The 26,338-nt window shown below is 60.0% G+C and overlaps 3 protein-coding genes across 10 annotated transcripts in view; 2 read left to right on the forward strand and 1 right to left on the reverse strand.

Moving 5' to 3' along the window:
* LHPP (phospholysine phosphohistidine inorganic pyrophosphate phosphatase) overlaps positions 1 to 2,509 on the forward strand; it is a 135,703-nt gene extending 133,194 nt beyond the window's left edge. For all 3 annotated transcript variants that reach the window (XM_033420794.2, XM_033420798.2, XM_033420795.2), the window contains one exon: positions 1,661 to 2,509. Coding sequence is in view for 2 of the 3 variants with exons in the window: in XM_033420795.2 (XP_033276686.1) it covers positions 1,661 to 1,757 (97 nt within the window). In the remaining variant the exon portion in view is untranslated. The remainder of the gene's footprint in view (positions 1 to 1,660) is intronic.
* Positions 1,754 to 19,277, forward strand: LOC125961140 (uncharacterized). Of its 3 annotated transcripts, none has more exons than XR_007471489.1 (3): positions 1,754 to 3,565; positions 3,737 to 6,147; positions 6,269 to 19,277. XR_007471489.1 is itself a non-coding variant. In XM_049697464.1 (2 exons), the coding sequence occupies exons 1-2, from the start codon at positions 3,153 to 3,155 to the stop codon at positions 4,311 to 4,313; spliced, it is 990 nt and encodes a 329-aa protein (XP_049553421.1). In that variant the 5' UTR covers positions 1,754 to 3,152; the 3' UTR covers positions 4,314 to 19,277. The 3 variants fall into 3 exon arrangements, 1 of the variants encoding a protein (XP_049553421.1); XR_007471488.1 differs by having other exon boundaries at positions 3,737 to 4,616; positions 5,713 to 19,277; XM_049697464.1 differs by having other exon boundaries at positions 3,737 to 19,277.
* Positions 6,408 to 26,338, reverse strand: part of FAM53B (family with sequence similarity 53 member B) — a 131,421-nt gene continuing 111,490 nt past the window's right edge. For all 4 annotated transcript variants that reach the window (XM_033420790.2, XM_033420789.2, XM_004265922.4 and 1 more), the window contains one exon: positions 6,408 to 10,478. In XM_033420790.2, coding sequence (XP_033276681.1) covers positions 10,116 to 10,478 — 363 coding nt within the window. In that variant the 3' untranslated portion in view covers positions 6,408 to 10,115. The remainder of the gene's footprint in view (positions 10,479 to 26,338) is intronic.

Here is a 26,338-nt window from a genome sequence, read left to right on the forward strand (position 1 = left end):
GTCGATCCCTGAGCCGCAGGGTGGCCCCGCTCGAGAAGACCAGAGGAGCGATGCCTGCCGGCCCTGGCATCTGTAGGTGGCCTCTGTGTGGAGTGGGCGCTGCCCACTGTGACCTTCTTGGGGGGGTGGGAGTGCCCAGTGGCAGCGCATGCCCTTGGAGGCTCTGGCGCCCAGAGTACCGCTGGGAATCAGAGGAACCGGGTCAGATGCCCGGCTCTGCTCTCCCTGCGGCATGGCCTCGAGCAAGTCTCTGAACCTCGCTGAGCCCCCATTTCCTCACCTGTCAGAGGGGGGCACCTGCCTCCTCCCCGAGGATGGAAGGAGAAAATGATGGGAGACGTGGGAGGGCCGTGCCTGAGGACTACAGCAGGAAGGGGGACCGTGCAGAGTCAAAGGTGGGCCCTCCTCAGTCATAAGGAGTGTCCGCACTTCCCTCCCCCTACACCCCTGCCCAGGTCCCAGGCCTCAGCAGCCCCTGGGGAGGGGGGCCTCTAGGCTCCTGGGCTGTAAAAGAAAAGGTGCCGTTGCCCAGGACAGCATTTTAGGGTCACGTGCTTCATAGATGCCAAACCCTTCAAAGGGGCAACTTGACTTTAATGATGGTGTCAGAGCCAACTTCAACCACTTCCTTCCAGGCCAGGGTGGGGGCTTCCGAGGTGAGGGCCCGGTGCTGGGAGGGTGCCGTGTGCTTTCCCAGGGCGCTTGGGTCAGACCTTGGGGTAGTCGGAGTGGCCCCTAACCCCGCCGAGCTCCAGCCCGCGAGCAGTGGGACGGCCCTTCCTGTCGCCAGGACACCACGCTCCGGTTCACAGCCCTCCAGGCTGCCCCCGGCCCCCGGGATGAGGTCCCAGTTCCTCCCGCAACTGTCAAGACTCTGGGGGACGTGGCCTGGAGCCCAGCCCGAGCCCCTCCTCCCTCCTGTGGCCGGGGCCCCAGCCCCATTGCAGTTCTCCTCCGCCTCCATGTGTCCACCTGGAGCCCTGCTCTGCTTCAGGACCCAGCCCGCAGCCCCCACCATGGAGCACCCACACGGGGTCCCCTGGGTGCTGCACGGACCCCACAGGCACCCACACGCGCCGTGTGGTCTCGCTCCCCTTGTCCTCAGCATCCAGTGGGACCTCAGGGAATCCAGCAGGGCCTGGATGAAGGCTTTGGGAGCTTCTAGCCCCCCAAATCTCAGCCAGAGAGCAGCTTTGCCAGGAGCCTTCCTCTGCTGGGTGGGAGCAGCCTCTGCGGGCGCTGAGCAGATGGTACATGAGCCCCCTGGGGTTTGGGCAGGAAACTCAGAGAAGGACCGAACTCAGGGCCCCGCTCTCAGAGGTGTGATCCTTCTGCTGGCAGCACGGACGGAGCAGGGGCCAGTGGTCACCGCGACGGGGCTCCGAGCAAGCTTCCAACGGGAGGGGCACAGGGAGGAGTCTAGGTGGACGGACAGTCAGGAGGGACGTGTGTGTGCTCTTGAGTTGCGGCGGCCGGGCCTGGGGCGTGGGGAGGACAGGGACAGCCGTTGGCCAAGACCAGCCTGCCCGATGGGGCACAGAAGGGCCTGCAGGTCTCCCGAGGGCAAGGCCGGGCCCGTGCCAGACGCTGGGAGGCAGTGGCTTCGCAGGGGTCACCTTGGGGTTACTGATCCACTAACCTATGGTCCTGCTCTCTGCAGGCCCAGTGACGAGCACCACCCGGAAATAAAGGCTGATGGGTATGTGGACAACCTGGCGGAGGCTGTGGACCTGCTGCTGCAGCACGCGGACAAGTGACAGGCTTTCTGGGAGGGCCCCCAGCCTCCTGCCGCCCTCTCCTGTGCCCACACCATCCGAGGCACTGCCCCCTGGCCTGGACGGGCAAGCGAGAGGGTGCCAGCCAAGCAGTTCTGGGCTGCCCTGCGCCTGAGCCACCAGCCCCTCCTCCGTCTCCTTCTGCCGACCCCCCTTCCCTCCTCCTCTCCGGGCACACCTCCCAGCCTCCTGGGTGAAGTTTGATCCCCACCTGCTGGCCCAGCCCCTCCCTGTGCTTCCCTAGTGGAAGTCAAGAGGTGGGGCACAGCTGTCGAATCCCCAAACCCATTCTCTCTCCAGTCGGCCAGACCTTTCAATGCGCTACCGAATCGGACTCTGGCGTTTGCCCCCTGCCTCTTTTCAAACAGCCCTTGAGTTTTAGGGAGGCGCCTGGAGAAAGCGGGGACTCCCAAGCAGAGTCCTTGCGGCCAGAGCCGAGCCAGCCTCCCCGGGACTGCCCAGCGGCCCCTGCCCTCACCTGGTGTCAGAGGGACCGCTCAGCACTCCCCACGAACCCCCCAAACAATGCAGCCCGCCATTTCTATCCCAAGTCACCTCTGGAACCCAAATGGAGCGGCTCCCAGGGGCACTTTAAAGACTGCCGTCCTTCGAGCAAGAATTGTAAGCTCTGGAATCCAGGTGGCAGGTGGAGGGTACCTTCTGGAGCCTGAACTCGATAGACTTGAATGTGTCACACCCAGGAAACTAACGGTTAAATCAACTCTCTGCCCTGACCCACGGCGACTCCGGCTCTGACTGCGCGGGGTGGGCGGCAGGGAGGAGGCACCGTCCCTGATCCTGCCCTGGACTTGAGCCCCTGCACGTCAGGGGGCCAGGGCCCTGAGACACCTCGCCTGCCTCAAACCCTTTGTTTAACAGAGGGGGAAACTGAGGCCCCACGGGGACCAGGTGCACAGGGCAAGCGTGGGCCTTCCCTCACGCAGCAGCCCGAGGTGGCGGGCAGTGAGCCGCGGGCTTCCCAGATTCACTCACGGCCCAAGTTTCAGGTTTCAGCATCGATCAGCAGAACAGATAACTTGAATGCTCTGTTTCTCCCCAAATCCATCCAGAACCCACTGACAAATCTCGGGAGACTCCTCGTGAAAGAGGTCGTGAGTCTTCCGTCACGGGATTTCCATTAAACGAAGGCAGGTGATGATAGAACGCTTCGCCCTGAACCTGAGTCCCCAGCACGGGAGCAGGGCCGGCGGGGGTCTGTGCGGTCCCCAGGCCTTGCCCGCCAGGCCGGCCACCATTAAATCAGGATTAGGAAGAAACGGTGGTAGCTGAGTCTCTTCAGCAAGATGAGGCCACCGGCCAGGCTCGGGTCACTGGCTTGCAGGGGAGGAGGGGCGTTTGGCCTGTTAGCTGGCAGATATGCAGATGGCCTGCCCCTGGACGGAGTCCCCTAATTCCAGCTCGTTAGGTGACCAGCGCAGTGTGGGCAGCAGGCACCAGGGCTCGGAAGGCGACTGTGCGGGGACGGGCCTGCAGCCTTCTGTTGGGTTTGTTCCCTCTTTTCTTTCTTTCCTTTTTCGTGGGCTGCCCTTGCCTGCTGTCCTCAGCAGGGGCTTGCAGGCAGGGCAGTATGGTTCTGGAGGAAGGAGGCTGGGGGGGTCCCGCTCTCCATGGACAAGTGGAGCCTCCCCTTGCGAGCTGCTGCCCAGGAGTGAGGACGGAGAGGGACTCAGGGGCAGCAGGCGCAGACCCCTGCTTTGGGTGGAGAACACGCTGCCCCCCCCGAGCTGTGGGTTCTGTGAAGTGGACACTGTCATCTCCCCATTTTACAGGTAAGGAAACTGAGGTGCAGGGAAACTGACTTGCCTACGGGCTGACGGCTGGCAAGGATAGAGCCGAGGCTCAAATCAAGGTCTGACCCTGCATCCCATGCCCTTTCTAGTCCCTTCCACGATCCCTCCACAGGGGATGACCTGCGGTGGCCCCGGTGGCTGTCTTTCCAGGCGAGGAGCACCTTGGCATCCTCCCAGTGGAGATGAAATGTGCCTCGGGATTGAGGTCCAGCCCTACTCTGGGGACGCCATGTACCCCCGAACCTCAGCTATCCCATCCTTCCCTGAGCCCTGCCGGGGACCAGGCCCGGCCAGGCCAGGGTGCCCCGTCGCCCCACTGGGGATGCTGACCCCTCTCCTGCTGCGGCGCCGGGGGCTGCCCAGAAGTGAGGATGACCTGCCTCACCCCTGGGTCCTTCCAGCTGTCGGGCCCTGGCCTGATGCCCACCCTCCTTCCCCACCCCCCGAGCAGGACAGTTCTCGGGCCAGAGATAGACGGAGCCACAGGCCACAGGTAGGGCTGGAGTTCAGAGCTGGCAGTGGCCTGAGGACCTGTCTGTGGTCAGGAGATGCGCCCCAGATCTGCCACAGGGCCAGCAGACACTCCAGGCTCTGGGGCCACCCAGCAGAGCTGCTGGAAGGGGGAGGGACGGGTGGGGCAAAGGAGAGGGCAGGACGGGGGCACAAGGGCCTCACCTACCCCCAGATCTCCCAACTCAAGCGTCCACATGGTACCAGCCCTGTGTGAAAACCCGATTCAAACTGGGTTAATCCAGCAGGAGTTTATCATCTACGAGGCTTCCAAATCCAGGCCTGGCTGGATCCGGGTCCCAAGAAAGTCCCAGGCTGACCCTGGGGCAGGGCAATGGCGGCTCCAGCCAAACTCGCACGGGAGAGGAGAGGGGCGTGGCACCAGGAGGGCATCCACACCATCCTCTCGCTGCCCTGCCGGGAGCTGGGAGCCAGGCTGAGGGGTCCGAGTCCTCGCTGGCAGGTGTGTGCCCACCATGGGGCCCAGACAGCTGCGGCGCTTCTCTCCTCCTCAGATCAGGTGAACGAGGTCCCTGCAAAGGCCTGGCCTACCCGCTGGGCCATGCCTGCGCCTCTCGGGGGAGCGGGCGGGCAGCGGCAGGAGGAAGGGGCACAGGGGTGGGGACGCTGGGAGGGACACGCGTGGGCGCCTGCTGGGCGCTCACGGTGCCACCTCCACCCAGCCTGAGTATCCACTAGGTCCCGCCTTCCCGCTCAGAACTGTCCCGCTTTAGATGAGAAACAAACTGGACACTTTGTATCATCTCATTTTTTCTTAAGTTTTGATTTTTTTAAAATAAGATTATAAAAGCAATATGTTACTATAGGAACATGAACAGAAAAGTTTACAAAGGAGCCACACGGGTCACTCAGAGCCTGACCACTGTTAGTATCTGGACGCATTTCCTTTCACCCCTCTTTCCACATGGAGATAAATGTTTTAACACAGTCTGGACTGGACTGTCTGTCTAGTGTGGTACTGGGGTTTTTTTAGTGTTGATTCTCTCATTTAAGCCCTGAGAGTGTTACAAGCCCTGTCTGCATATGAGGAGGCTGCCTGGAGTCAGCGTATGTCCTGGTGGCCCATGTCAGCTGCAGGCGGTCCACAGCGGGGCCAGGCCCAGAGACCTGCAGCTGGACCCAACGGCAGGGCATTTGAGCTGCTGCCCAGTGAGCCCCAGAGCCTGTGCCCAAGACGGTGTCCTCCCCCTGCCACAGGGGAGGCACCACTGGGTGAGCTGAGCCAGGGAGATAAGGCTCCACCCGGGCCATGGCCCGACAGAAGGGCCGGCGCCAGCCCCAGGTCCAGACCCGAGCACAGCCAGGGTTGTCACCTGAGCGGGGCAGGCAAGGAGCTATTAGGGCTGTAGGTCCATCCGGGGCCACTCTGTGGAAGCCTCCCCTGCCAGTCATGGGGGACGCGAGGCTGGGTCCCGGGGCCCCTGGGCTTTGGGGCTGCAAGGCTGCACCTCACACCCCCAGCTTCTGCCACAGCAGCCTTGCTTCACCTGCTTCGTAAACTAGACGTTCATGGACCATTTTGTTTGAAGAAGGAACGGCTGCTAAAGAGATAACAATAACAGTCTGGACGGGGTGCTCTTGTGTCTCGTTCCCAGGGGGGCATCCCCTCAGGACCTAACAGATCTCCAGGCAGAACCTCTGCGGTCAGATGATGTGGGCCAACCTTGGGTTATAGAAATGACAGAAGCCTCCCTAAGCCTGTCCTCGAGGCTGCAAACATCCTGGTCTCCTGAGCTTGGTTAGCGAGGGGTCCCTGACTTGGGGGCCAGGCACAGGGACCGTGTGCCCTGGAGCCCACTCTGAGCTGAGCTGTGAGTGCTGGCGACCCCTCGGCCCGAGCAGCACAGATCTGAGCCGTGCTGCCCTCCGAGGAGCGTGGGGTCCCAGCCTCCGCCCCCTCCCTGGTGACCCTGGTGGGCAGGGGGCCCCGCAGGCCCACAGGGCTCCAGGCCAGGCGCCCTGCAGCAGTGCATCCTGGAGCAGCTGCTGCGTGGCCTCGCATGGCAGGCATCTCCAGCCGGAACACACAGGTACGAACCGTCCCGGTGCTGGGGGCCCCCGCGATCACAGCACCCCCAGCGTGGTCGCGCACAGCCTCCTGCACCTGAGCCTCTCGACAGCTCTGAGATGTCCACTCTCCCCGTCTTACAGACCTGACCCTGCGGCTCGGAGGGGATAGAAGGGCCCAGGCTCCGCCCGTGCCAGTCCAGAGCGAAGGGTCCCAAAGGCAGAGGGGGGACCCTCCGATCTGCCACACCCAACAGAAAGCACACAGCCGGCTCCCGGCAGCTGGGTATTGAACCAGGAAGCTTTATTTACACAGTAAAAGTAACAAGCAAATTCCTGAGAGACTAGAGCGGCTCTAGTGCAAGACAGTCGCGGCCCGTGCGGAGGACAGGCTGCGGTGGGTGGAGGTGGGGGACAGACCCAGCGCCTCTGCACCCAGCGCTTCGCCCCGGGTAGGGGCGTGGCCCAACACTGCCCGTCCTGGCCGCCACACTTCCTGAGGCTCCCCAGTGCCCACGAGGTACAGCTGGGAAAGCGCACACGGCCCGAGAAACCGCCGACTCGCCGTCCCCGCGCCCCGGGGCATCGCCCACCCCCGCACTGAAACACAATTTCTTTGCCAAAGAGACTATGCTAGAAGGTCAGACTATCCTACCTAGGCTACAAGATCTCCGCTGCGGTCTGGGATTTCTTTTTTTTTTTTTTTAATCTTTTTCTCTTTCAAGAGGAATGGTTTTTTCTGGCACCAATGGGAGGGGTCGGGCCAACTGTGTGGCCGTGGCAAGACGCGGCACAACTGCCTACACGGAGGCACCGCCCTGGCTGGGCTGCCGCCCCAGCGCCGGGGTGGGGGGGTACCGCTCGCGCCCCAGGCCGCGGGGCCTGAAGCGGTCATCGTTCGGGTGACCGGCCCCGAGGCCAGAGCACACGCGACTTGAGCCTGCGGTGGGGCACCCAGGGCTTGCGCTGAGGGCCCCGGCAGTGCCAGCCAGAGCGCGGAAACGAACACGCCAACCCTGCCTGGAGACCCATTTGGATGTTGGGTTTGTTTATTTTTCTAAGGTGGACTTCTCCTTTATTTAAATTTTCTTTCCGCGTACAAATTCACAAGACTTTCCTGCTACAAAAATTTTGCTGAAAAGTAAGGCTTTCTGAGAATGAAAATTCATATGCATGATCAGAACAAGCTCTCCTGTGGCCTGGATGTCGTGTCTGCCTGTGGGCCCTGGGCTGGACCCCGGCCTCCACCGTAAGGCAAGAGGGTTTGCAGTAATGTAAACGGCGAGGCTGTGGCCCTGGCCCCCGGCCCGGCCCTCACAGGCAGCAGCCCGTTAGTCCAGCGGCTCTAGCAGGCGCTCCCTCTGGAGTGAGCAGGGATGCCCCGGGACAGGAAGCCCCCCCTCCCCACCCACGACCCCGTTCTAGTCCTTCAGGGCCCCCGGGGCCGGCGGACGGCCTGGCACCGCCCTCCCTCCCGGCTCTGAACTTCCTCAGAGGCAGGAGTTCATGGGCTGCAAGAGGCAGGGCCCCAGCAGAAGTGAGGCTTGCGGGGAGCCCACCAGGCCGCCTGCTGTCCCCAGGGGCAGCCCGCTTGGGTCAGAGGCAGCCTCCCTCCAAGACCAAATTCCCGGTGCCAGAGGAGCAGAGCACAGATGGCCTCTGGCGGTGTGGCAGCACCTTCTAGACGAGGTCTGCTGCCTTCAATTAAGACCGACATGAAGCCACCGGAAGGCCGTCTCTTTCTCTGAGAGGGGTCACTGGCCATCCCCTCCCCTCCCTGCTGCTGTCGTGGGCTTTGGCGAGGAGCTTCGGTTGGGGCAGAACAGCCAAGAGAGGCCTGAGGTGGCTGGAAAGGGCCAAACCCTGCCTTGGGCTGGGATCCCTTCTGCCTTTTGGGTTGACAGGACCAGCCTGCGGGGAGGTGGGGACGATGGGGCCACTGCTTGTCCTTCCCTGCCACCAGGCCTGGGAAGGGGGGGAAGTGACTGGCAGGGTCCAAGGGCGTCACCTGCGCCACAGGCCCGTGACACCCACCCACCGCCATGTGCCCTCCCTCCCGGCCCCGAGGAGAGGCCCATCCTGGCTGAGTCTCGCCCCTGTCGGTGGGTGAGGGAGGCGGGATCCTGCTTGTCCTTCCCCGGGAAGGACTGCTGTCCTGCATGCGCCCCCTATGGCCACTCTTGGTGCGGCCAGGTGGCAACACCTCCCACCCCAGGCTTTCTGAGGCCGAGGGGCGCCAGCATGTACTCTGTGAATTCATACGCTGGTCGCTGGATGCCACCGAACAGCTGCCCTAGCCTCCTCTGGATCAGCTCTAAGACGACGGGCCGCCAAGCAGGGGTCAGGTGAGACGTCCTTCCCCACCAGAGCCGCCGGCTGCCTCGTCCGACTCCCCAGGGGAACGTGCCTTTGGAGGGACCTGCCCAGCGCCCGCACACCCGTTACGCTCTACAACCTGAGGCTTTCAGCACAATCTTGGGGGGCCACGGAGTTGGGGTTTTCTGCAAGCATCTTATGGCTGACTTTTAAGAAAAGCCAAGTATAAATGAGAACTTGAGCCCCCTCGCTTCTGATGTAAGAAAGTAAAGGTTTAAGTAAAGTTTCCCAAACATTGTCTCTCTCCTCAGTGGAAAGAAAGTGAGAGCTACTTGTACTCGACCTGCAGCGGTGAGGCATCCGCCGTGAACAGATGAGCAGGGGCAAAGTGACTCCGAGAGAGTCTCCGTCGCGGCAGCGAGCTCCGGAGAACGCACAGATGTGTTTAGCCTCACGGGAAAAAGAGCCACTCGCTCACAAGCCGACCCAACTGCTATCGTCTGAGGAAGGCGCCAAGCTGCTAAAAGCCAGATTCCAAGGCAGCGGAGCCCAGGGGGCATGTGTGCAAGCGGGGCTGGAGAGGAGCTGTCTGGGAGGGAGACGTCGCGGGGTGGGGCTCCTCGGCAACCCCGGGGGGCGGGGGACGGGGGGGCCCGGAGCCGGGGAGGGTACGCGCGCGTCTCGCTCTATGCCTGCGGCGGGGAGAGGCACTCGCCACCCTCTGCTCCCCGGCCCACCTGGCCCACCGACAACGAGCCTGCGCGTGAAGGCTGCGGGGCCCCAGAGCGGCCAGCAGACGCCCTCGGTCCTGAAACGAGCGCAGGGCCCGGGGCTGTGCGCCTGCACAGAAGTCCTGCTTCCTGAGGACGTTTTCAAGAGGTCGCCCTTTTACGGTGACATCGCTCCACTCGCCTGACACTCCATGACAGGTTGGTCACGGAGAGTGGCTGCCAGCTGCCGACCCTGCCAGAGCGGCCCCCAGAGCGGCAGGAGCCCGGGCCAGGCCGTCCACGCCGCAGGAGGGGCTCGTGGCTCTGCCTTTGCGGCCAACAGAGCCACCAAACGTCTCCCCAGCTAGACGGCCTCTAACGAGCGCCCCGAGTTGTTCCCTGGACCCTGAGAGTCCAGATGTGGAGGCCGCCCGGCAGCCCAGGGCTGCTGTGCCCCGCACTTGGCATTAAGGCTAAACGGTTCTGGTGTCACCACGGAAGGAAGCGTCTCCCGACCCCGCCCAGGCCCCAGGTGGGAGGCCTGGGAGAGAAGGCACGGAATACGACTGAGGGAGGGAGGGCGCTGTGGGCCAGCTCCCCCCCACTGAACCTGAGCAGGAGGCCGAGAAGGGCCGTGACCCCAGAGGAGGGACCCGAGCCCGGGCGGAAGCACACAGAGCGGGCCAGCCCTGCTGCAGCGCCACGGGACTGCCCAGCGGGGACGGTGGGACGCTTGCGCCGACATCCCACAGGAAAGAGGGGGAAGGAGACCGAAACCAAGAAGCTTCTCTCCCGGCCGTGGTAGCTCCACGGAGCGTGGGTGCGGTGCTGGTGAAAGGCTGAGACCCTGCACCGCGGGCCCGGCCAGGCGCCCGGCGGGAGAGGGGTGGGGGGAGAGGTGGCGGGAGGCCTATGGATTCTAGCGCACCCCCTGCCCTGCCCGCCCCGCGGCCAGCCGGGGCCTCTCAGTTGTTCTCTATCTGCTCAATGTCCAGCTCGCCGTCCAGGGAGCAGGGGCTATTGCAGACAGCCCCGTGGTCCCGCCAGGCCGTGCCCGGCTCCCCACGCCCACCACAGCCCTCGCCGAGGGCGCAGCCACCCGCCTCCTCGCAGCACGGCTCCTCCTGGCAGGCGGGGTGGTCGTCCAGGGACGGGGGCAGAGGCTCGGGGATCGGGGTCCCGGCGGGGGTCCTGCCCCCCGTGCCGGAGGCCGAGAGCAAGGCGGTCCAGGACCTGGTGCTGCTGACGTGGAGGGCGAAGGGGCTGTGAGGGCCACGGTCCTCCGTCCCCGCGCTCAGGCAGCTGAGGCTGCTGAAGGTCTGACAGTTCTGTGGGGGAGACAGACACACACGTCACTCAGGGTCACGTTCCTGGAACCGAAGGCCCGCACGCCCCAGCCAGCCAGGCCCAGGCCCCTGGGGCTATCTATCTGCTGGTGGGCCCGCCGGGCAGCAGCAGACCACCCAAGTCCCGGCCGCTTCCCCGACCTGGACAAGGACAAGGATAACGTATGAAGAAATACCCCTGGCCGGTGAACACCATGTTAATAAAGAAAAAGTGAGGTGCAGTTATTCATCTGCAAATTGGCAAAGAGGACGAGCTTGCTAACAACCAGTTCTGGGGGCACTGCGGTGGGGTGGGGGGAGCAGGGGCATGCCCAGAGCCCTTCACACACAACCTTTCTGAAAACGGATCTGAACACTTCATCAGGCAATTTCACTTCTAGAATTTTTATCTGACGAAAACAATCCGGACGCATGCAGAAATTCAGTGACATGAACATTCCTTGTCACGCTGTTAAATTGAAAAGAAGAAAGTGACCCAGATTCCCTGCGATAAGGGTTCCATAAAGCATGTCTTTTCAGACAAGGGAAGCCTCTTTAGCCATTAGAAGAACACGGCAGGAGTGGATTTACTGACGCAAACGGAAACACCGCCAGGCCGCACTGCTGCACAAAGGGGGCACGGTGCCCATGCCACCCTGTCGCCGTGATAGGAGGGGACATGGGCCAGGAGGGTTGGCTTGACATCCACGTGGTGCACATCAGAGCCACCCAGGGGGCCGGTTTCCACGTGAGCCCTGGGCTCCTGTGCTCTCAACAGGCACTCAGGTGACGGATGCTGCAGCCCTGCTGGGGAAGGGGCCAGGCTCACAGCTGGGGGCCGCGGAGACACCCCTCAGCCTCCCTAGGCCTCAGCTGCCTCATCTGTAAGAGGCGAGTGATGGTCCCTGCCTGTCCCACAGGGCCCTTTGAGGCCCCGGTGAGAGAATGTGGCTGCCCAGGGCTCTGCACCCGTAGGCTCTGCCTCTGCAAGGGGCCAGCCTGGAGGAGGCAGCCTAGGGCCTGCCCGTGGCGGGCAGAGCTTGAACACGGCCCAAGGGCGCTTGGGGCCACCCACTCACAAAAGGGGGCAGGCCCGGCACAACGCACCCACGGGTTCAGGTACACAACAGCTCTCCCAGCTGAGCAGAGTCAGGACGGAGGGCTATGCAGACGAGGGTGCCCACGGCCCAGCCCCACCGGTCCCCAACAGGACCAGCAGCAATGCTGTGCCTTCTCGGGACGAGACAGGAGAGACGTGTGTCGAAGGCAGCAGGAGGGAGTCCGGGCTCTGGCTTCCTCCCTGCACACGCTGGGGACTTGGGGGCGTGGGGAGCACCACACGTCTGCCAATGCCAAGGTCACAGGCCTGTCCTGAGGGCCCCCGTCCTTTCACAGGCGGCAGTGTCCGTATGTCACTTTGAAATAAAGGTGACCACCGGCTGTCACAGCGAGCAAGCCGCTGCACCAGGCTTGGCGGATGGAAAACGAAAGGCACCCTCTCTAGAGGGAAGTGGCCGGACCTGCCGCGCGCGCTCACCGTCCCCGCCGGCGCCACGGCGGAAACCGCTCTGATGGGTTTGCTCGTTTTGGAATCCTTCGATTAACTGAGAAAGGGACGCTGGGGTACTGGCGGATTGGGGGGCTCTGGGATTGAGGAAAGAAGGGCTGGGCCACCAATCAGACCTGAGATGCTGGCCCAGGTCATGGTGGGAGCCAGACTGGGGACCCTCGCGGTGCCCCTCCTGGGCCACGTGGGGCTCGCTGAGGCCCCAGGCCTCACAGGGCATGTTCCCTCCGCTGCCACAGCAGAGGGCCGGACGCAGGTCCTCGTGCAAAATGGCCCCCAAGAGCCTCCGTGTCCTCAGGTCAGAACACAAACCTAACGCTGTGTGTGGGCAGAGGCCCCAGATGCCTGCACCGGGAGGGTCCCTGGGCCCCCTTCTGCCTCCCAGCCACTCTCCTGACTGGCCTAGACCTGAGCCAGGACGAAAGGAGAACTGGGTAGAGAGACAAGGAAGAGGGAGGATGGCTCAGCCCGGGCCTACAGAAGCAGCGGTGTGTAAGGAATTTCCGCGAATGGCAGTATGACCCGTTACAAATAATAACGCCCAGCGTAAACCCAACGTGCTGTGAATGGGTCACAGGGGATGCCGAGACCCTGATGCCCTCAGCCCCACGAACATGCGTTAACTAAGGTGCAGGCGGGTGCCTGACTTCACGGCAAACGTGACGGCGTGTGTCTGGGCACTAGTCATGTTAAACTGCAGCCAGCCAGCAGCAGGGTGCTGGGGACCCCAGCTTGCGGGAACCTTTCAGAGACGCTGCTTTTGCCTCAAGCATGCCCTGGCGAGGGCTGAGGTCAGAGAGGCTGTTACAGTCCTGGGTTCCGCCACACACAGGCCTGATGGCTTCAGACAAGACCTTCCAACCTCTGGGCCTTGGCCCACCTGACAAATAAGGGCTGGGCGAAGGGCACCCGGGCGACCCCCGTTCTGAAAGTCTGGAATAACTGGGTCCTTTTTGCTTTGCAGCAGGGCAAGAAGCTGCAAGGTTTGGTTGGTGAATGTTTGTCACAAGCAAACCCCAGGATGCCACTGAACCCCACCCTCTGACAGTCCTCAAAGGCACCTACCCCTTGGCTACAAAGCCAGTGTCACGTTGAAAACGTTGTTGACTCAAAACTCAGCTGTTTCAGCCACAGTGAAAACCTGCTGAATGTCCCAGCCGGTGGCACGCCCCACCTGCCGGGGAGGAATGTGACCTGCACAAAGGGGCAGTGTGTGTGTCCTGCCCAGGCTCCATCCCAGGAGGGCCCATCCTGTGTTGGCATCCAGGGAGCGGCCCTGGGGGCAGGGTCCCGCCCAGCCTCTCCTGGCGGCTCGCGCTCCCCAAAGCCCAGCTCCCATGCAAGAATGCTGCACAGGCCTGTTGGAGGCCTGGAGGCCTGTGTGCCCTCAAAAACGTCTGGGCAAAGCTGCAAAGCTTCGAACAAGTTCAAAGCACTGTGTGAACATCTTTCCAGGGTGAGATGGCTGCTTTGGGACAGACAGTCCCCCCTATGCCAGAACCGGCCCTGGCCCAGGGATGGGCCGCCTACTTGGGCACGAGCCTGACCAGGTAGCAAATCTCAGGACCATCCATTGGCCTCAGGCTAGTGGCTGGAGACACTGCTCAGCACCCCAGTCCTAGAGTCTGGAGCGACTTTGGAATGGAGCCCCTGAAAGTCAAGTTGCTTCCATCAGAACTGCCAGGCCTCAGGTACAGGCAGCAGTGTCTCAGCCCACCCACCCAGCCTCCCCAAGTCAGAAGCAATGGCCCCTTCTCTGCACAGCCCTTCTGTGCAGATATCTGCTCCCATCCCCTCCTTCTGGGTGGCAGGCCCCTGGCCAGGCCCTGGGTTCAGCCCCGCTGGAACTCTGTGCAGCCGTCATTGCAGACAGAGGCCCACCAGACCCGGGTAGTGAGAGCACCCCGAGGGCCGGGCCCGGCTGCCGTCCACACCCGCCGTCCACACCCAGCCCCAAGCGCCCACACTGTGAAGAGGCCGAGGAGGACGCAGCCCCTCGCCAGCTGAGGGCACCTCTGCCTTGAGCTGCAATCTGAAAACCAAATCCCCCCTCGGGAACCTCACATTAACTTAACGGACTCGGCCCCGTCCTTCTGTGCACGCCAGCCACCACCCACCCTGCCGAGCCTTGGGCCATGAGCTCCGTCCCCTCCCCAAGTGCCAGCCTGGAGCAGGCAGCCCAGGGCCAAGGGCAAGGCAGACTGGGGTGCCGTGGCCGAGAGCAGGCAGCGGCAGCCCCCTTTCTCCTGGTCGTCTTGCCCTCAGGAGGACAGGCTGTTTTCCTCACTCCCGTCTCCCTGGGCCCCATCCTGCCCTTGAACCGGGAAGGCCTCGGGAGCGTGGTGCGCATGGCCCAGGGGAGGAGCGCGGGACGCAGGGTCTGGGGTCGGAGGAACTCGCCCAAGACTGGCTCCTCCACTGACAAGAGTCGCCTCATTTGGGAAATGAACAGTCGTCACTGGCCTGGCTGCCTCCCTGGGCCATTGCAAGGGTCCCACGAGAAAATGGATGTGAAGCGGGGCTGCTGGGGCCCCACCCGTGGAAGCCCGTTCCCCAGCGCCTGGCACAGCTCCCCTGCCCCTTCCTCCCGGGGCAACCCACAGCCAGGGACTGGCCGATACGGGTTCTGGAGCTGACCTGGGCCTGGGGGGTCAAATCCCAGGTGCTCTTCACACTGCTGGGCCCCCCTGGGTTAGGCTGAGGGCTCCTTCCCTGGCCTGTCTGCTCCCTCACTTCCTACAGGTTTCTCCCAAGGGCCTCCTAATCTCTGGGACCCGATTCCCGGCTGAAGCTCTGCTTCCAAGGAACCGACCTAAGACGGGAGGTGAAAGCGCTCTGTGTCAACTGCTCATCGGTACTGCTGTTCCTTCCTTCAGAACAGGAACGCCAGGTGCCGCTCAGAGGCTGACCGTCCGATCCCGTCAGGAGTCCACCTGTCAGGACCAGCCTGCCTTGCGTTTACTGGGGATCAGTGGTTGCTGGGGACCTCTCCTTGCTCAGCCCGGGGCCTCATCGTCGTGCCCACATGAAACTTCCTCTCAGCATCGTGCTGGGACAGAACACGTCTCCCCAAGGCACACGTGTGCTTGCCCTTCTCAGACAAGAGGTGTGACAGAGTCCCCCAGCTCCCCTCCTCTGGCACCATCCTTCGAGGCTGGCTCATTCGCTTCTCCTCTTTCTAATGCTGTCTCCCTCTTTGTAATCCAATTCATGGATCTCTCTGTGTTACTGATTTTTAGGGAACCACCTCAGATCCCTCTAGAAAGAGGGGCATAAACAAGCCCAACCAGCCAGGGAGAATGAGCAGACCGGGTCCGCGCCTGGCCCAGGCTCCTGGAGCCTTGCAGCCACTCTGCTGCAAGCTGCTGGGCTAGGGCCCTGGCTAAGCGGAGGCATTTCCTCCCCCAAGCAGACACTTTCATGAGAGCAGAATTCTCCAAGTATCAAGAAAACGCCAGGCCATGAGAGTGGCGAGGGGCCTGGAAATTTTCTAAGCCTCACTTGTGCTGGAAGCCGGCACAGAGACAACCAGGGCGGTGAGGTATGTGGTTTCCTGGGGTGGCGGTTTTGTTTTGTTTTTTAAACTATCTCAGGAAAGAGAAAAAGGCACCGGCTTATTTGGGGCCTATCTTTAATCCATCTTTGGTAAATCGGAGTTTCCCATGAAGGCTGGACTGTCTCTCATAGGAAGCCCCAGAGCCCAAGGGGTCAGGCGGTGGGCTGCCCCGGCTCGGAGCTGCGGGTCTGGTGGCGGGTGTCAGGCAGGTGCTGGAGGTGGCCGAGGGTAGCGGGCACAGCTGGCCCCTCGCTCCCGGCATCCCATCACCGTGCTCAGGCCCCGCCCAGCTCCACTTCCTGCTCACTCGGCTCTGTGTCGGGCCCAGCCCGTTTCTGTGACATGCTCATTACCTTTGGACCCCACACGATGCAGCCCTTTTAAGCCTGGACTGCTTCCCTACCTCAGGAAGAAGGGCAACGCCGGCCACTTACAACCCAGATAGGGAAGCTGGGTCGCCGGGGCCTGAAAGCAGAAAATGAAGTTGCCTGAAGGGAGGAGCCTCTGGGGCCCAGGGAGCACCTCGGACTTGGCACTGGACACTTGAGCTTCTTCCCAGATCACAAGTTCTAGAATCAAACAGCCAGGGGAGGGCAGGACGTATCTGAGGGGTGGAAGGATGGCCCTGGCAGTTACTAGGAAGCCCCTGCCTTCCTGGGCCTTTTCCCTCAGCTCACTGCTGCAGAGGCCACAACTGTTTCCTGAGCACCCGTCACCTGGCAGGCGTCTCCTCATCCACTAGACCCCTGCAGGACCGTCATCCCCTGCAGAAGCAAGCCTGAGCCCAGGTGTCCCCTGCTGGTCCCCTGCGGCCCCGACCCCGCACCCCACCGCCTGGCTCAGGGGCCGGCTCACAGAGGGTGCTAGTGCAACCCGGTGGGGTGGGAAGGAAGGACCCGCTGGGTTAGCTCCGGGAGCTGGACTGTGTGTCCGCACAGCCCTAAGGTCCTGGGACGCTGTGGGCATGTGCTCTGAATGGTGGCCAACCCCGTGGTCTGGAGCCCCCCCTCTGCCCAGGCCACATTGTGGCAAACGCTGTTTCTGCACCAGGCCCCGGGTGGCAGATGGCCCGTCTGGACACAGAAGGTGCGGAAGCCGATGAATGGCAAGGGGCCTCCCGGCAAGCTCACAGTTAGAAAACAAACATTTTCTTTCTGCAGCGTGCATCCTGGCCAGCACACACTCAGGGCAGGGCTTGTAAGAACACCTCGCTCTCAGCTTGCCGTGGAGGGAATTCTCTGCCTGACAGAAGTCGAGGGACCTTTCCAAAGCACACAGGGCGCTGGCGGGGGGACCAAGGCTAACGCACTGCCGGGACGCATGGGGACCCTGGGGGCGGCTTCTGCACCAGGACTGGGGGCACTGAAGGTGGCTCCAAGGCCCCAGAGGGGACGGCGGGCCCTGGGTTTTGTTCAGCTGGCTGGAGCTGGGTGCTCCAAGGGCCATGTCAAGGCACAGGGAGACAGGACTGCAGAGTATTGGGACCCTCTCAGCCCAGCCCTCCATTCTCTGTTCAGATATTGGCTTCCAGAGAAAGGGCATGCTTTTTGGGAAAACGGGCAAATCGCCAATCAGTCTAACAGCCTTATCTGCAAATAGGCAGACGGAGGCCGAGAGAAGGGAGGAGACGTGCCCCAAATCCCGCAGCTGGTTGACGTGCAACCATTCCTCTTGACTTCTGGGTCAAGCTCAGGAGAACGTTCGATCCTCAGGCAGGACAGCGGCCAGAAGAGGCTGGACAAGCCTGGGCTGGAAGCCTGGCCCTCTGGGGGCCCTGGGAAGTCCTGAAATTTCTCAGCCTCAGTTTCTCATTTGGACAATGAGGCTAATATGAGCCCCAAATGAAGTCACAGGATTGTTTGGAGGGTTAATTGCATTGAGACCATGTAGGAGGCCAAGGAGGCGCTTGGCTAACCTGAGCTCCCTCCTCCCCCTGCGCCCACCCCGCCGTGCTCAGGCTAAGGTGGGGGCCCGGGGCTCTCCGTGGCCAGCGCTGCACAGCCGAGGGGTCAGGGGCTCGGCTTTGGGAACAGAATCTATGCTCTAGATGGTCAAACCCACTGTCCTTTTCAACCAAAACCTGCTTTCAAAGGAGCCAGAAGACATGCCAGCAACACAAAAGGTGAAATCTCTAGGAATAAAAATATAAGAGAGAGAGAAAAGAGACAGGGAGAAAACCTTACAGAACACAAATGTGGGCTTGAACAAATAGAGAGACATCCTGTCTGTGGACAGGAAGACTCAACCTCAAAAAGGTGTGAATTCTCCCCAAGTTAATTCAGAAGTCTAACACAATCCCAATCTACAACGTCTACAGCAGCCCTCCCCCATCTCAAGACAAGCTGATTCTCAAGTTTTCATTGGAAAAATAAACAGGTGAGAATAATCAGGAAGCCTCTGCGAAGAACAATTAGGAGAGACTAGTCTTACCAGATGCTAAAACATACTACCAAGCCTCAAAATTAGGAGTATACTACTATATGAGGACACACAGAGACTAATGAAATAGAAGAGAACGTTCTGAAATAGCCCCAGGTTAGCATATGATAAAGGTGGAATCTCAAAGCAGAGAGAAAAAGATGGAATTTTCAATAGCTGGTAGGGAGACCAGTGGGTAGATATATTAAAAAAGAAAAAAAGGGCTTCCCTGGTGGCGCAGTGGTGGAGAGTCCGCCTGCCGATGCAGGGGACACGGGTTCGTGCCCCGGTCCGGGAAGATTCCACATGCCCCGGAGCGGCTGGGCCCGTGAGCCATGGCCGCCGAACCTGCGTGTCCAGAGCCTGTGCTCCGCAACGGGAGAGAGGCCACAACAGTGAGAGGACCGCGTACCGCAAAAAAAAGAAAAAAACATGTTGTCTCCATATTCATACCACATACAGGATAAGCTCCACATAGACCGAATACTGCAACATAAAACCATAAAACACTAGGATGAAACACAAAATTCTTTATAGCCTTTCTAAAATCCAACATTCAGAGCCATAAAAGAAAGAATTAATAAATTTGATAAAAAAATGTATACACGTCAAAAAACGCTAAAAGCACTGGTGGGATTGTAAAATTGTGCAGTCGCTTTGGAGAACAGACTGGCAGTTTCTCAAAATGTTAAACACAGAGTTACCACAGGACCCAGCAATTCCACCCCTAGGTATGTACCCAAGAGAAATGAAAACACATGCCCATACAAAAACATGCACATCAACGTTCACAGCAGTATTATTCGTAATATCCAAAAAGAGGGAACAACCCAAATGTCTACCAATTAGCAAATGGATAAATAAAATGTGGCAGGAATATTTTTCGGCCATAAAAAGGAATGGAGGGACTTCCCTGGTGGCGCAGTGGTTAAGAAGCCTCCTGCCAATGCAGGGGACACAGGTTCAATTCCTGGTCCAGGAAGATCCCACATGCCGCGGAGCAACTGGGCCCGTGCGCCACAACTACTGAGCCTGAGCTCTAGAGCCCGTGAGCCACAACTACTGAGCCCGCGTGCCGCAACTACTGAGGCCCGTACGCCTAGAGCCCATGCTCTGCAACAAGAGAAGCCACCGCAGTGAGAAGCACGCGTACTGCAAAGAAGGGTAGCCCCCGCTCGCCACAACTAAAGAAAGCCCACGCGCGGCAACAAAGACCCAATGGCACCAAAAATATAAAATAAATTAAAAAAAAAAAAAAAAAGGAATGGAGTTACTGACACATGCTACAACATGGATGAACCTTGAAAACATTACGCTGCTCAGTGAAAGAAGCCAGTCAACGAGAGGCCACATTACTGTATGACTCCATTTATATGAAATACCCAGGACAGGCAGATCCAGAGAGACAGAAAGTAGATTAGTGGCTGCCTGAGGCTGGGGAGGCTAAGGGTGAATAGTGACCGGCAATGGGTATGAGGTTTTTTTGGGGGGGATGATGAAAATATTCCAAAATTGACTGTGGTGATGATTGCACAATTCCGTGAACATACTAAAAACCACGAAAATTGTTTGCTTTAAATGGGTGAATTGCATAGCATGTGAATTATAAAGCTGTTGAAGAACGCCAAAAGCAAAGTCAAAACACAAAGAACAAATTAGAAATAAACATTTGCAACTCATAGCAAGGCAAAAACTCATCTAATATAGAATCGAGAAAAAGAGCGACACCTCAACTTTTTTTTAAGGGCAAATGAATACAGCAGAGGACATACGAATGACCTTTAACTATAAGATGCTCAACTGATGAGAAAAATGCTAACTAAGATGACACAGAGAAACCATCTTTCACCTATCCGGTTGGCAAAATCCACATTTGACCAGAATCTGTCGAGGCGGCGGTGGGGAAATGGACCACCTGAGGCACCCGTCGGTGGTGTGGGGCCCCCTCAGTGTCACCTGGGCAATATCCTCCAAGACGACAAGTGCGTACAACCTGCAACCCGCCACCCTAGTGGCAGGATGTGCCCACAGAGGGTACACCTGCAAGTCTGAAAGGACCCACAGGCAACACAGTTCACAGCTGAGAGGGCTGCCCCCGGCTTGGGAGTCCGCAGCCGGGGCCTGGGAATGAAAGTGGGCACGTCCACACAACAGACCCTCCTGGTGCTGGAAAAAAGGCGGCAGCGGCTCGGCTCTGACACAGAAACACTTCCAGGGTCTATTATTTAAGGCAGCCAGTTTCAGAAAACTAGACATTAGCATGCTATCTTTCGTATATGAAAGGAGAATAAAAGAAGAACCTTCTTATTTGCTTGTATTTTTATAAAGGATTTCTAGAAGGATCACAGGAAACAAATAAGGAGTTAACCTGAGGCCACGGGGGATGGGAGGGATGGGAGCTACACTTTCCCTGTATACTGTTTTAATTTTTGAACATGTGAATGTACTATCAAAAACTATGTGTGTGTGTTTATTTTAAAAGGAAAGGACACTCTAAGTTAGGAATGAGGAGGATGACTCACAGGCCAAAAACTCTTACTGAAATGGTCACTCAGATTTTGAAAAAAAGAAGTCCCCCTCCCACACCATCTCCATATTAAAATCATTGTAATGTTTCTCCACCAAGTCCTTTTTGACTTTCCTTTTCTCCTTTTGGCAGGAACAAGGCTTATGCATCACAAAAACAAATGGCACTTTGCAAAACTGCAGACAAAAAAAAAACCCCTCTACCGGGTTCCTGCATTTAATAATCACCAAATTAAATCTGAGTTACACACGAGCACAAGACGTGAAAACATCAGGCAGGGCCAACCCTTGAACGGCAAACAGGCCACACATGTGCCAGACATCTGCCTGTGGGCAGTCGGCTGCTCGGGCCTTTTCCCGGGGCTGGTAGGCGGGCTCATAAACACAGGCAGGGGGAAATCCCTGGGAAACATCTCACTGTTCTAAAGGTTTGCAGGGCTCCCCGCCTGCCTGGTGGAGGCTGGCCTGGGGTCCTCGCTCCACGGGAGAACACTGCCGGGCCTTGTGGGTGACCCAAGGTGGGGCCGGGGCTGCTTTGCACCCAAAACCCCAGCTTTCCCCAAACAAGGCCCGTCTCTTGGACCGCACCCACCTTGCCCAAATGGGCCGGTGCCCGCCATTCAGAGCCGCTGCCCGGCCCTGCCCCAAGGCAGGGCAAGGTGGCTGCTTGTTTGTCAGAAACAGTCTGGAGGAACGGCCCCCGCGTGTCTGCGAGAGGCTCGGTGCCGAGGACGGGCGTGTGGGCCAGGTGTCTGCAGTTGTGGTGCGTGTGGACACAGAGTCCCCACTTCCACCTGTCAGCATATTTCCACACCTGGTGAACACACGAAAAGCAGAGAATAAGCTCAAAGTGTCAGATTCAGCTGGATTTCCTTTCTATTTGGTGCGGGGGTGGGGAGGGGAGGATCTTTTCTCCCCTCCTTAACGATAAAATATAAATCATACAGAAAGGCAGGCAAACACTGTGGAAACACGACTGATTTCTCTGCTCCAACAGGCCTCAGCACGGAAAACCCCTACAGCCCCCAGTCCCCAGGCCCCTTACAGACTGACCCTCTCCATGGACAAAGTGCTCCCCTCCCGCTGGAAAGGACCACCAGGTGCCCTGGCCTCACTCCCACCCTCTCTGGTTTGCTTCCACCCCTTCCAAGCTCTGCACCTCCAGGCCCCTGGCCCCTGACTTCAGGGAGGACCGTGTCTGAGCAGGGCCCAGAGGCCACCTGCATAGCCGGGATCCAAACCACACCACTGGCTCCTGTGTCCACGTTGACATCAGCGGCACTGGAGGAGTGGGCTTCACAGCAACGGCCACTTGGCACTGATTCCCAGCTAACCAGCCCAGGCCAGAGGGCCGGAGAGGAGAAAGAAATGCACGACGTCCCCATGTCTGCTGTCTGGAACCTCGGCCGTCTCCCAAGGCCAAATACTGGAAAATCCAAGTAAAACTTGCCACAATCAGGCTGAACTCCAGGCAAACCCAAGGCCAAGAGAGCCTACACCAACCATCTTAGGATAATCCCAGCACCCCTCGGCTCCTGGGAGCCAGGACCCTAGCCGGTCCCAGACAGCACTCGCGCACGGAGCCTGAGGACGTAGCCAACTGGGAGGGCAGGCTCGGGGAACAGGGATGGGCTGGAGGCCCCAAGCGAAGGGGCCTGTCCCCACCGACTGGACCACCCACAGGGCACCCTGGTCTGTCCAGGTCCGCTGAGAGGGATATGGCAGGGCCACTGGGACGAGGCCCCAGAGGGCCAGTACACAATGTCTGGCTGCCCTCACTTCCACGGCATCAAGGGGGGTTCCCCTGCCAATCCACAGGGGCTCCTCATTGGTTACAAAGCTGGCCACGTCACAAGCCACAAGCCCCACTCCCTTGCTCTGTGACTTGGTCCAAGGTCAGGGTCCAAGGGCGACGGCTCCCCCAGGGAGGCACTGGGCCCACGTGGGAGAGCGAGCCCCGCTGGGACATCAAACACAGGGTCTGGGTGCAGCTCCAGGGTCTCAGGCAAACCCTGCTCCCCTCACGGCCTCCATCTGTCCTCTGTCCTGAGACAGGGTGGTCCCCAAGGACCCCGCAGCAGCCTCAAGCAGAAGGTGGGAGACGACAGGCAAGCCCCAAGGGCAGTGTGGTATCCAGGACACCCCTGAGGGGGCGTGGTCACCTGGCTCCAGGCTCCAGCCTGTCATGTATTGGGTGTGTCCTAGGAAAGTCCTGGGTCCACGTACGCAAGGAGGGAGTTGTTAGTCCTGCATGAGCCTGGCTGTCCCTGCCCTGCCCTGCCTGCGCCCTCCCTGCCCATGCAGGCTCCCTGGACGCACTAAGCTCTCCTGGGGGTGCCCTCCCTCAGCCAGGACTATCACCCCCTCGATAAGTCGCTCTCCCCTCACAGCCCAGCTAAAACACCCTCCCCGCCCCTACAAGCCCTCCTGGAGCCTCCCTGCTGCACAGGCTGGCTGGCAGGGTTCTGGAGGGCTCGGCCAGGGAAGAAGTCTGCTGGCCGCACCTCTGATGCCTGGAGGAACGGGGTTGGGTGGCTGAATGAAGAGTTGGAAATGGTGATCCACTTGGGGTGGAATCCTGCGTCTGCCACTACGTGTTCCCTCGGCCTCCTTGTGCAACCTGAGTGTCTCTTTCCCCATCTGTAAAATGGAGAAATAAAACTGCCCTTGTGGGGCTGTAACGGGGCTGAAATGAGATCAAAACAGGGCCCGGCTCAGCGGGATCTCCACACCACATTACAGTGTCCAGCTGCACCAAGACGGAGGAGGAGGGCCGGCCCTGCCCCGAGGGGCTCAGGCAGAAGACACAGAGGGAGAGCCCTTCACCCACAGCTGTCCCAAGCGGAAGTGACCCGTGAGAGCAGAAATCCCAGGCGTGCTGGGGAAAACAGAGGCCGCACTGGCCTGTCCTGGACACCAGAGTTCTGCGGGGGCGAGGAGGGGCGGCTGGGCCCCGCCAGCGTGTCCCAGCGTGCCTGGGCAGGGCAGGTGGCCACGGACGTGCCCGCTGGCAGCGGGTGTGGCAGGACATTCCTGGGCACATTCCACCTCTGTGGGCTCGGCTGTCCCTCCTGCAGAGCCAGGGCTGAGTGGCAGGGACACCATGTGGGGCTCTGGTGGTCCCGAGCCCCGGAGGCCCCATTAGAGGACTGCCTCTCCTGAGGCTCGATCTCACCTGGGGCAGCCCGGACACTCAGTTACAGGACAGGGTGGGGGGCTCACGCCGGACTCTTGCCCACCAGGCACTTTTCCTGGGATGGCCTGTCCTCTCACCCGTCTAAGTCACGTCTCTCCAGCCAAATCCGTCACTGCAGCAGGGCAGGGGCCTAGCAGAGGCCCAGGATCCCTGGATGGAGTCCCAGCTCTGTCCAGAGCCCCAGGGGTGACCTGAGGTCTCATCCCCCTTGGAGCCCGGCTCCTCCAAGCTGCAGTGAGGGACGACAGGGGACAACCATGGGAGCCAGGGAGGTTGCAAAGACCTGGGAGCTTGCGTGGTGCTCGCGAAGTTCTCTGGATGCTTGTGGCCACCAGCCCAAGACTCCTCAGTCTCTGCTGCCCAGGGAAACTCAGTCAGGGAACCCCTAGTGCAGGGGCTCTTGGGCTGAGGGGTAGGGGGAGCAGGCTCGGCATTCTCCACCAGGACCAGGACAAGCCCACCCCAGCAGGAGATCCAGATTCCAGGCCAGGAGCAGGCACCCAGGAGACTATTTTTTTTTGCAGTACGTGGGCCTCTCACTGTTGTGGCCTCTCCCGTCGCGGAGCACAGGCTCCGGACACACAGGCTCAGCGGCCATGGCTCACGGGACCAGCCGCTCCGCGGCATGTGGGATCCTCCTGGACCGGGGCACGAACCCGTGTCCCCTGTATCGGCAGGCGGACTCTCAACCACTGCGCCACCAGGGAAGCCCCCAGGAGACTTTTTTAAAAATATATTTATTTATTCGTCTTTACCTGGTCTTAGTTGCGGCATGCGGGCTCTTAGTTGCGGCATGCCGGATCTAGTTCCTGGACCACGGATCGAACCCAGGCCCCCTGCATTGGGAGTGCGGAGTCTTAGCCACTGGACCGCCAGGGAAGTCCCTGGGAGACATTTTCACAAAGCGCACTGGAGATGCCAAAGAGGCTGTGCAGGGCACGTCCTGAGCGGCACAGGTGTGGCCCGGAGCATCACGCCCTGTGCCACCAGACAGACACAGGAGCGGAGTGTGTGCTGCTCTGAGTGAGTCTGGATAAGCCATTGTCACTTAGAGGCGTGATGGAATCACGATGCCTACCTCGTGGAAGACCCAGCTCAGGGCCTCAGTGTGCTGACAGAATGCACTTCCCACTTGGAGGCCTGACCGCAGGCTCCGGAAGGGCTGGCCAGGGTGGGTCCCTGTTTCTTTGACTTTCCCAGGGACACACCTCAATATAACCGAATTTCCCGACAGGCTTATTTTTTTCCTTTGCTATTTTTTCCCTTTTGTTCGTTACTGTTTAAGTGCTTGACAGGACATGCAAATACGGCACTGGCATCTCGAGGCATCTAGAAGCCCTCGCAGTCACTTGCCAAGTGAATACACCTGAGGTGGATGCCCGGGGCCAAGCTGGGTGAACCTCTCGCTCCATTATCTCGTCATCTAATCCTGAGAGGCGGGCTCTGCCAGCACCTCTGCCTACAGGCAGAGAGACCCAGGTAACTGGGCAAAGTCCCACGGGGCCGGGGGTGGGCCAGGCTCAACCCCGGCTCTGTCTGTGCCCTTACCCGTCACTCTGCACCTCGTGGCTGCCAGAAATGCCTGAATCCGGGGTGGAAACCCAACCTAATTTCTACCCCCCAAGTACCCCCAGCAAGGCTTGCCTACTACTTGGTGAGAATTCCCAACTACAAAAGCCAAAGGCCCTTATGACAGCAAGGGCTCCGAGATGGCCCCGAGAAATGTGCAGGGCCCGGAGAAGCCCTAAATCATTCTTCCATCCAGACATTTCTTCACATAAAGAGAAAACCGACCCACAAGGTTGCGCTACCGTAAATTCCACCTGTCATCCCCTGGAATCCTGCCTTGTCCCAGGAACGAAGTCAAGGCATTTCTGCGGGTTCTCATGTCCTAGCAGCCGTGGAGCCTCTGATGGTCGTAGAACTAACGTCTACTAAGCATGTTCCCTGAGCTTCCCAGGGTTATCCCACTGAACCCACACGACACCCCCGAATGGGGACGGGGGCACTCCTGTCACTGGAGGCTCAGGAACTTGCCAAGGCCACACAGGGAGTAAATGGGGAGGATATGAACCCCGGCAGTCTGACCCTGAGACCAAGGGCCCGAGTGCCGGAAGGAGAGGCAGCGGGAAAGGACGCGGCCTCCCTGGTGCACACGCCAGCAAGGCAGCAGCCCCGCCAGGGGCCAGAGGGAGGGTGTGCCCAGCCTGGCCCCACACGGGCCAGGCCCTCAGCCAGATGGGAGAAAGGGGCAAAGGCCGCAAGTGTATAACTGCTGCCTGGAGTCACCCCAGGTGATGACGTGTCAGGGGAAATGCTGAAAGTGCCAAGGAGGCAGACCCACAAGAGGAACCAGCCAGGGCCCAGCGACAGCGCCTGGGTGCACACAGAACCTGGCATCTTCCCAAGGGTCCCAGCTCGGCCCCTGCTCCCTTCTTCCCCTTAGATGTAAATTAGTTCACGTGTGTGTGCATGCACACCGCACACACAGACACACACAGCTCCGCCATCTTGCAATCACTTCAAGGTGCTGCAGTTCCGACAATGTCCGACGATCACGTGGTCAATCTGACTCCGACCCCTTCGTGGCCGTCCTCGTC

This window comes from Orcinus orca, chromosome 14 (genome assembly GCF_937001465.1).
Source record: "Orcinus orca chromosome 14, mOrcOrc1.1, whole genome shotgun sequence".
NCBI classification, from domain to species: Eukaryota; Metazoa; Chordata; class Mammalia; order Artiodactyla; family Delphinidae; genus Orcinus; species Orcinus orca.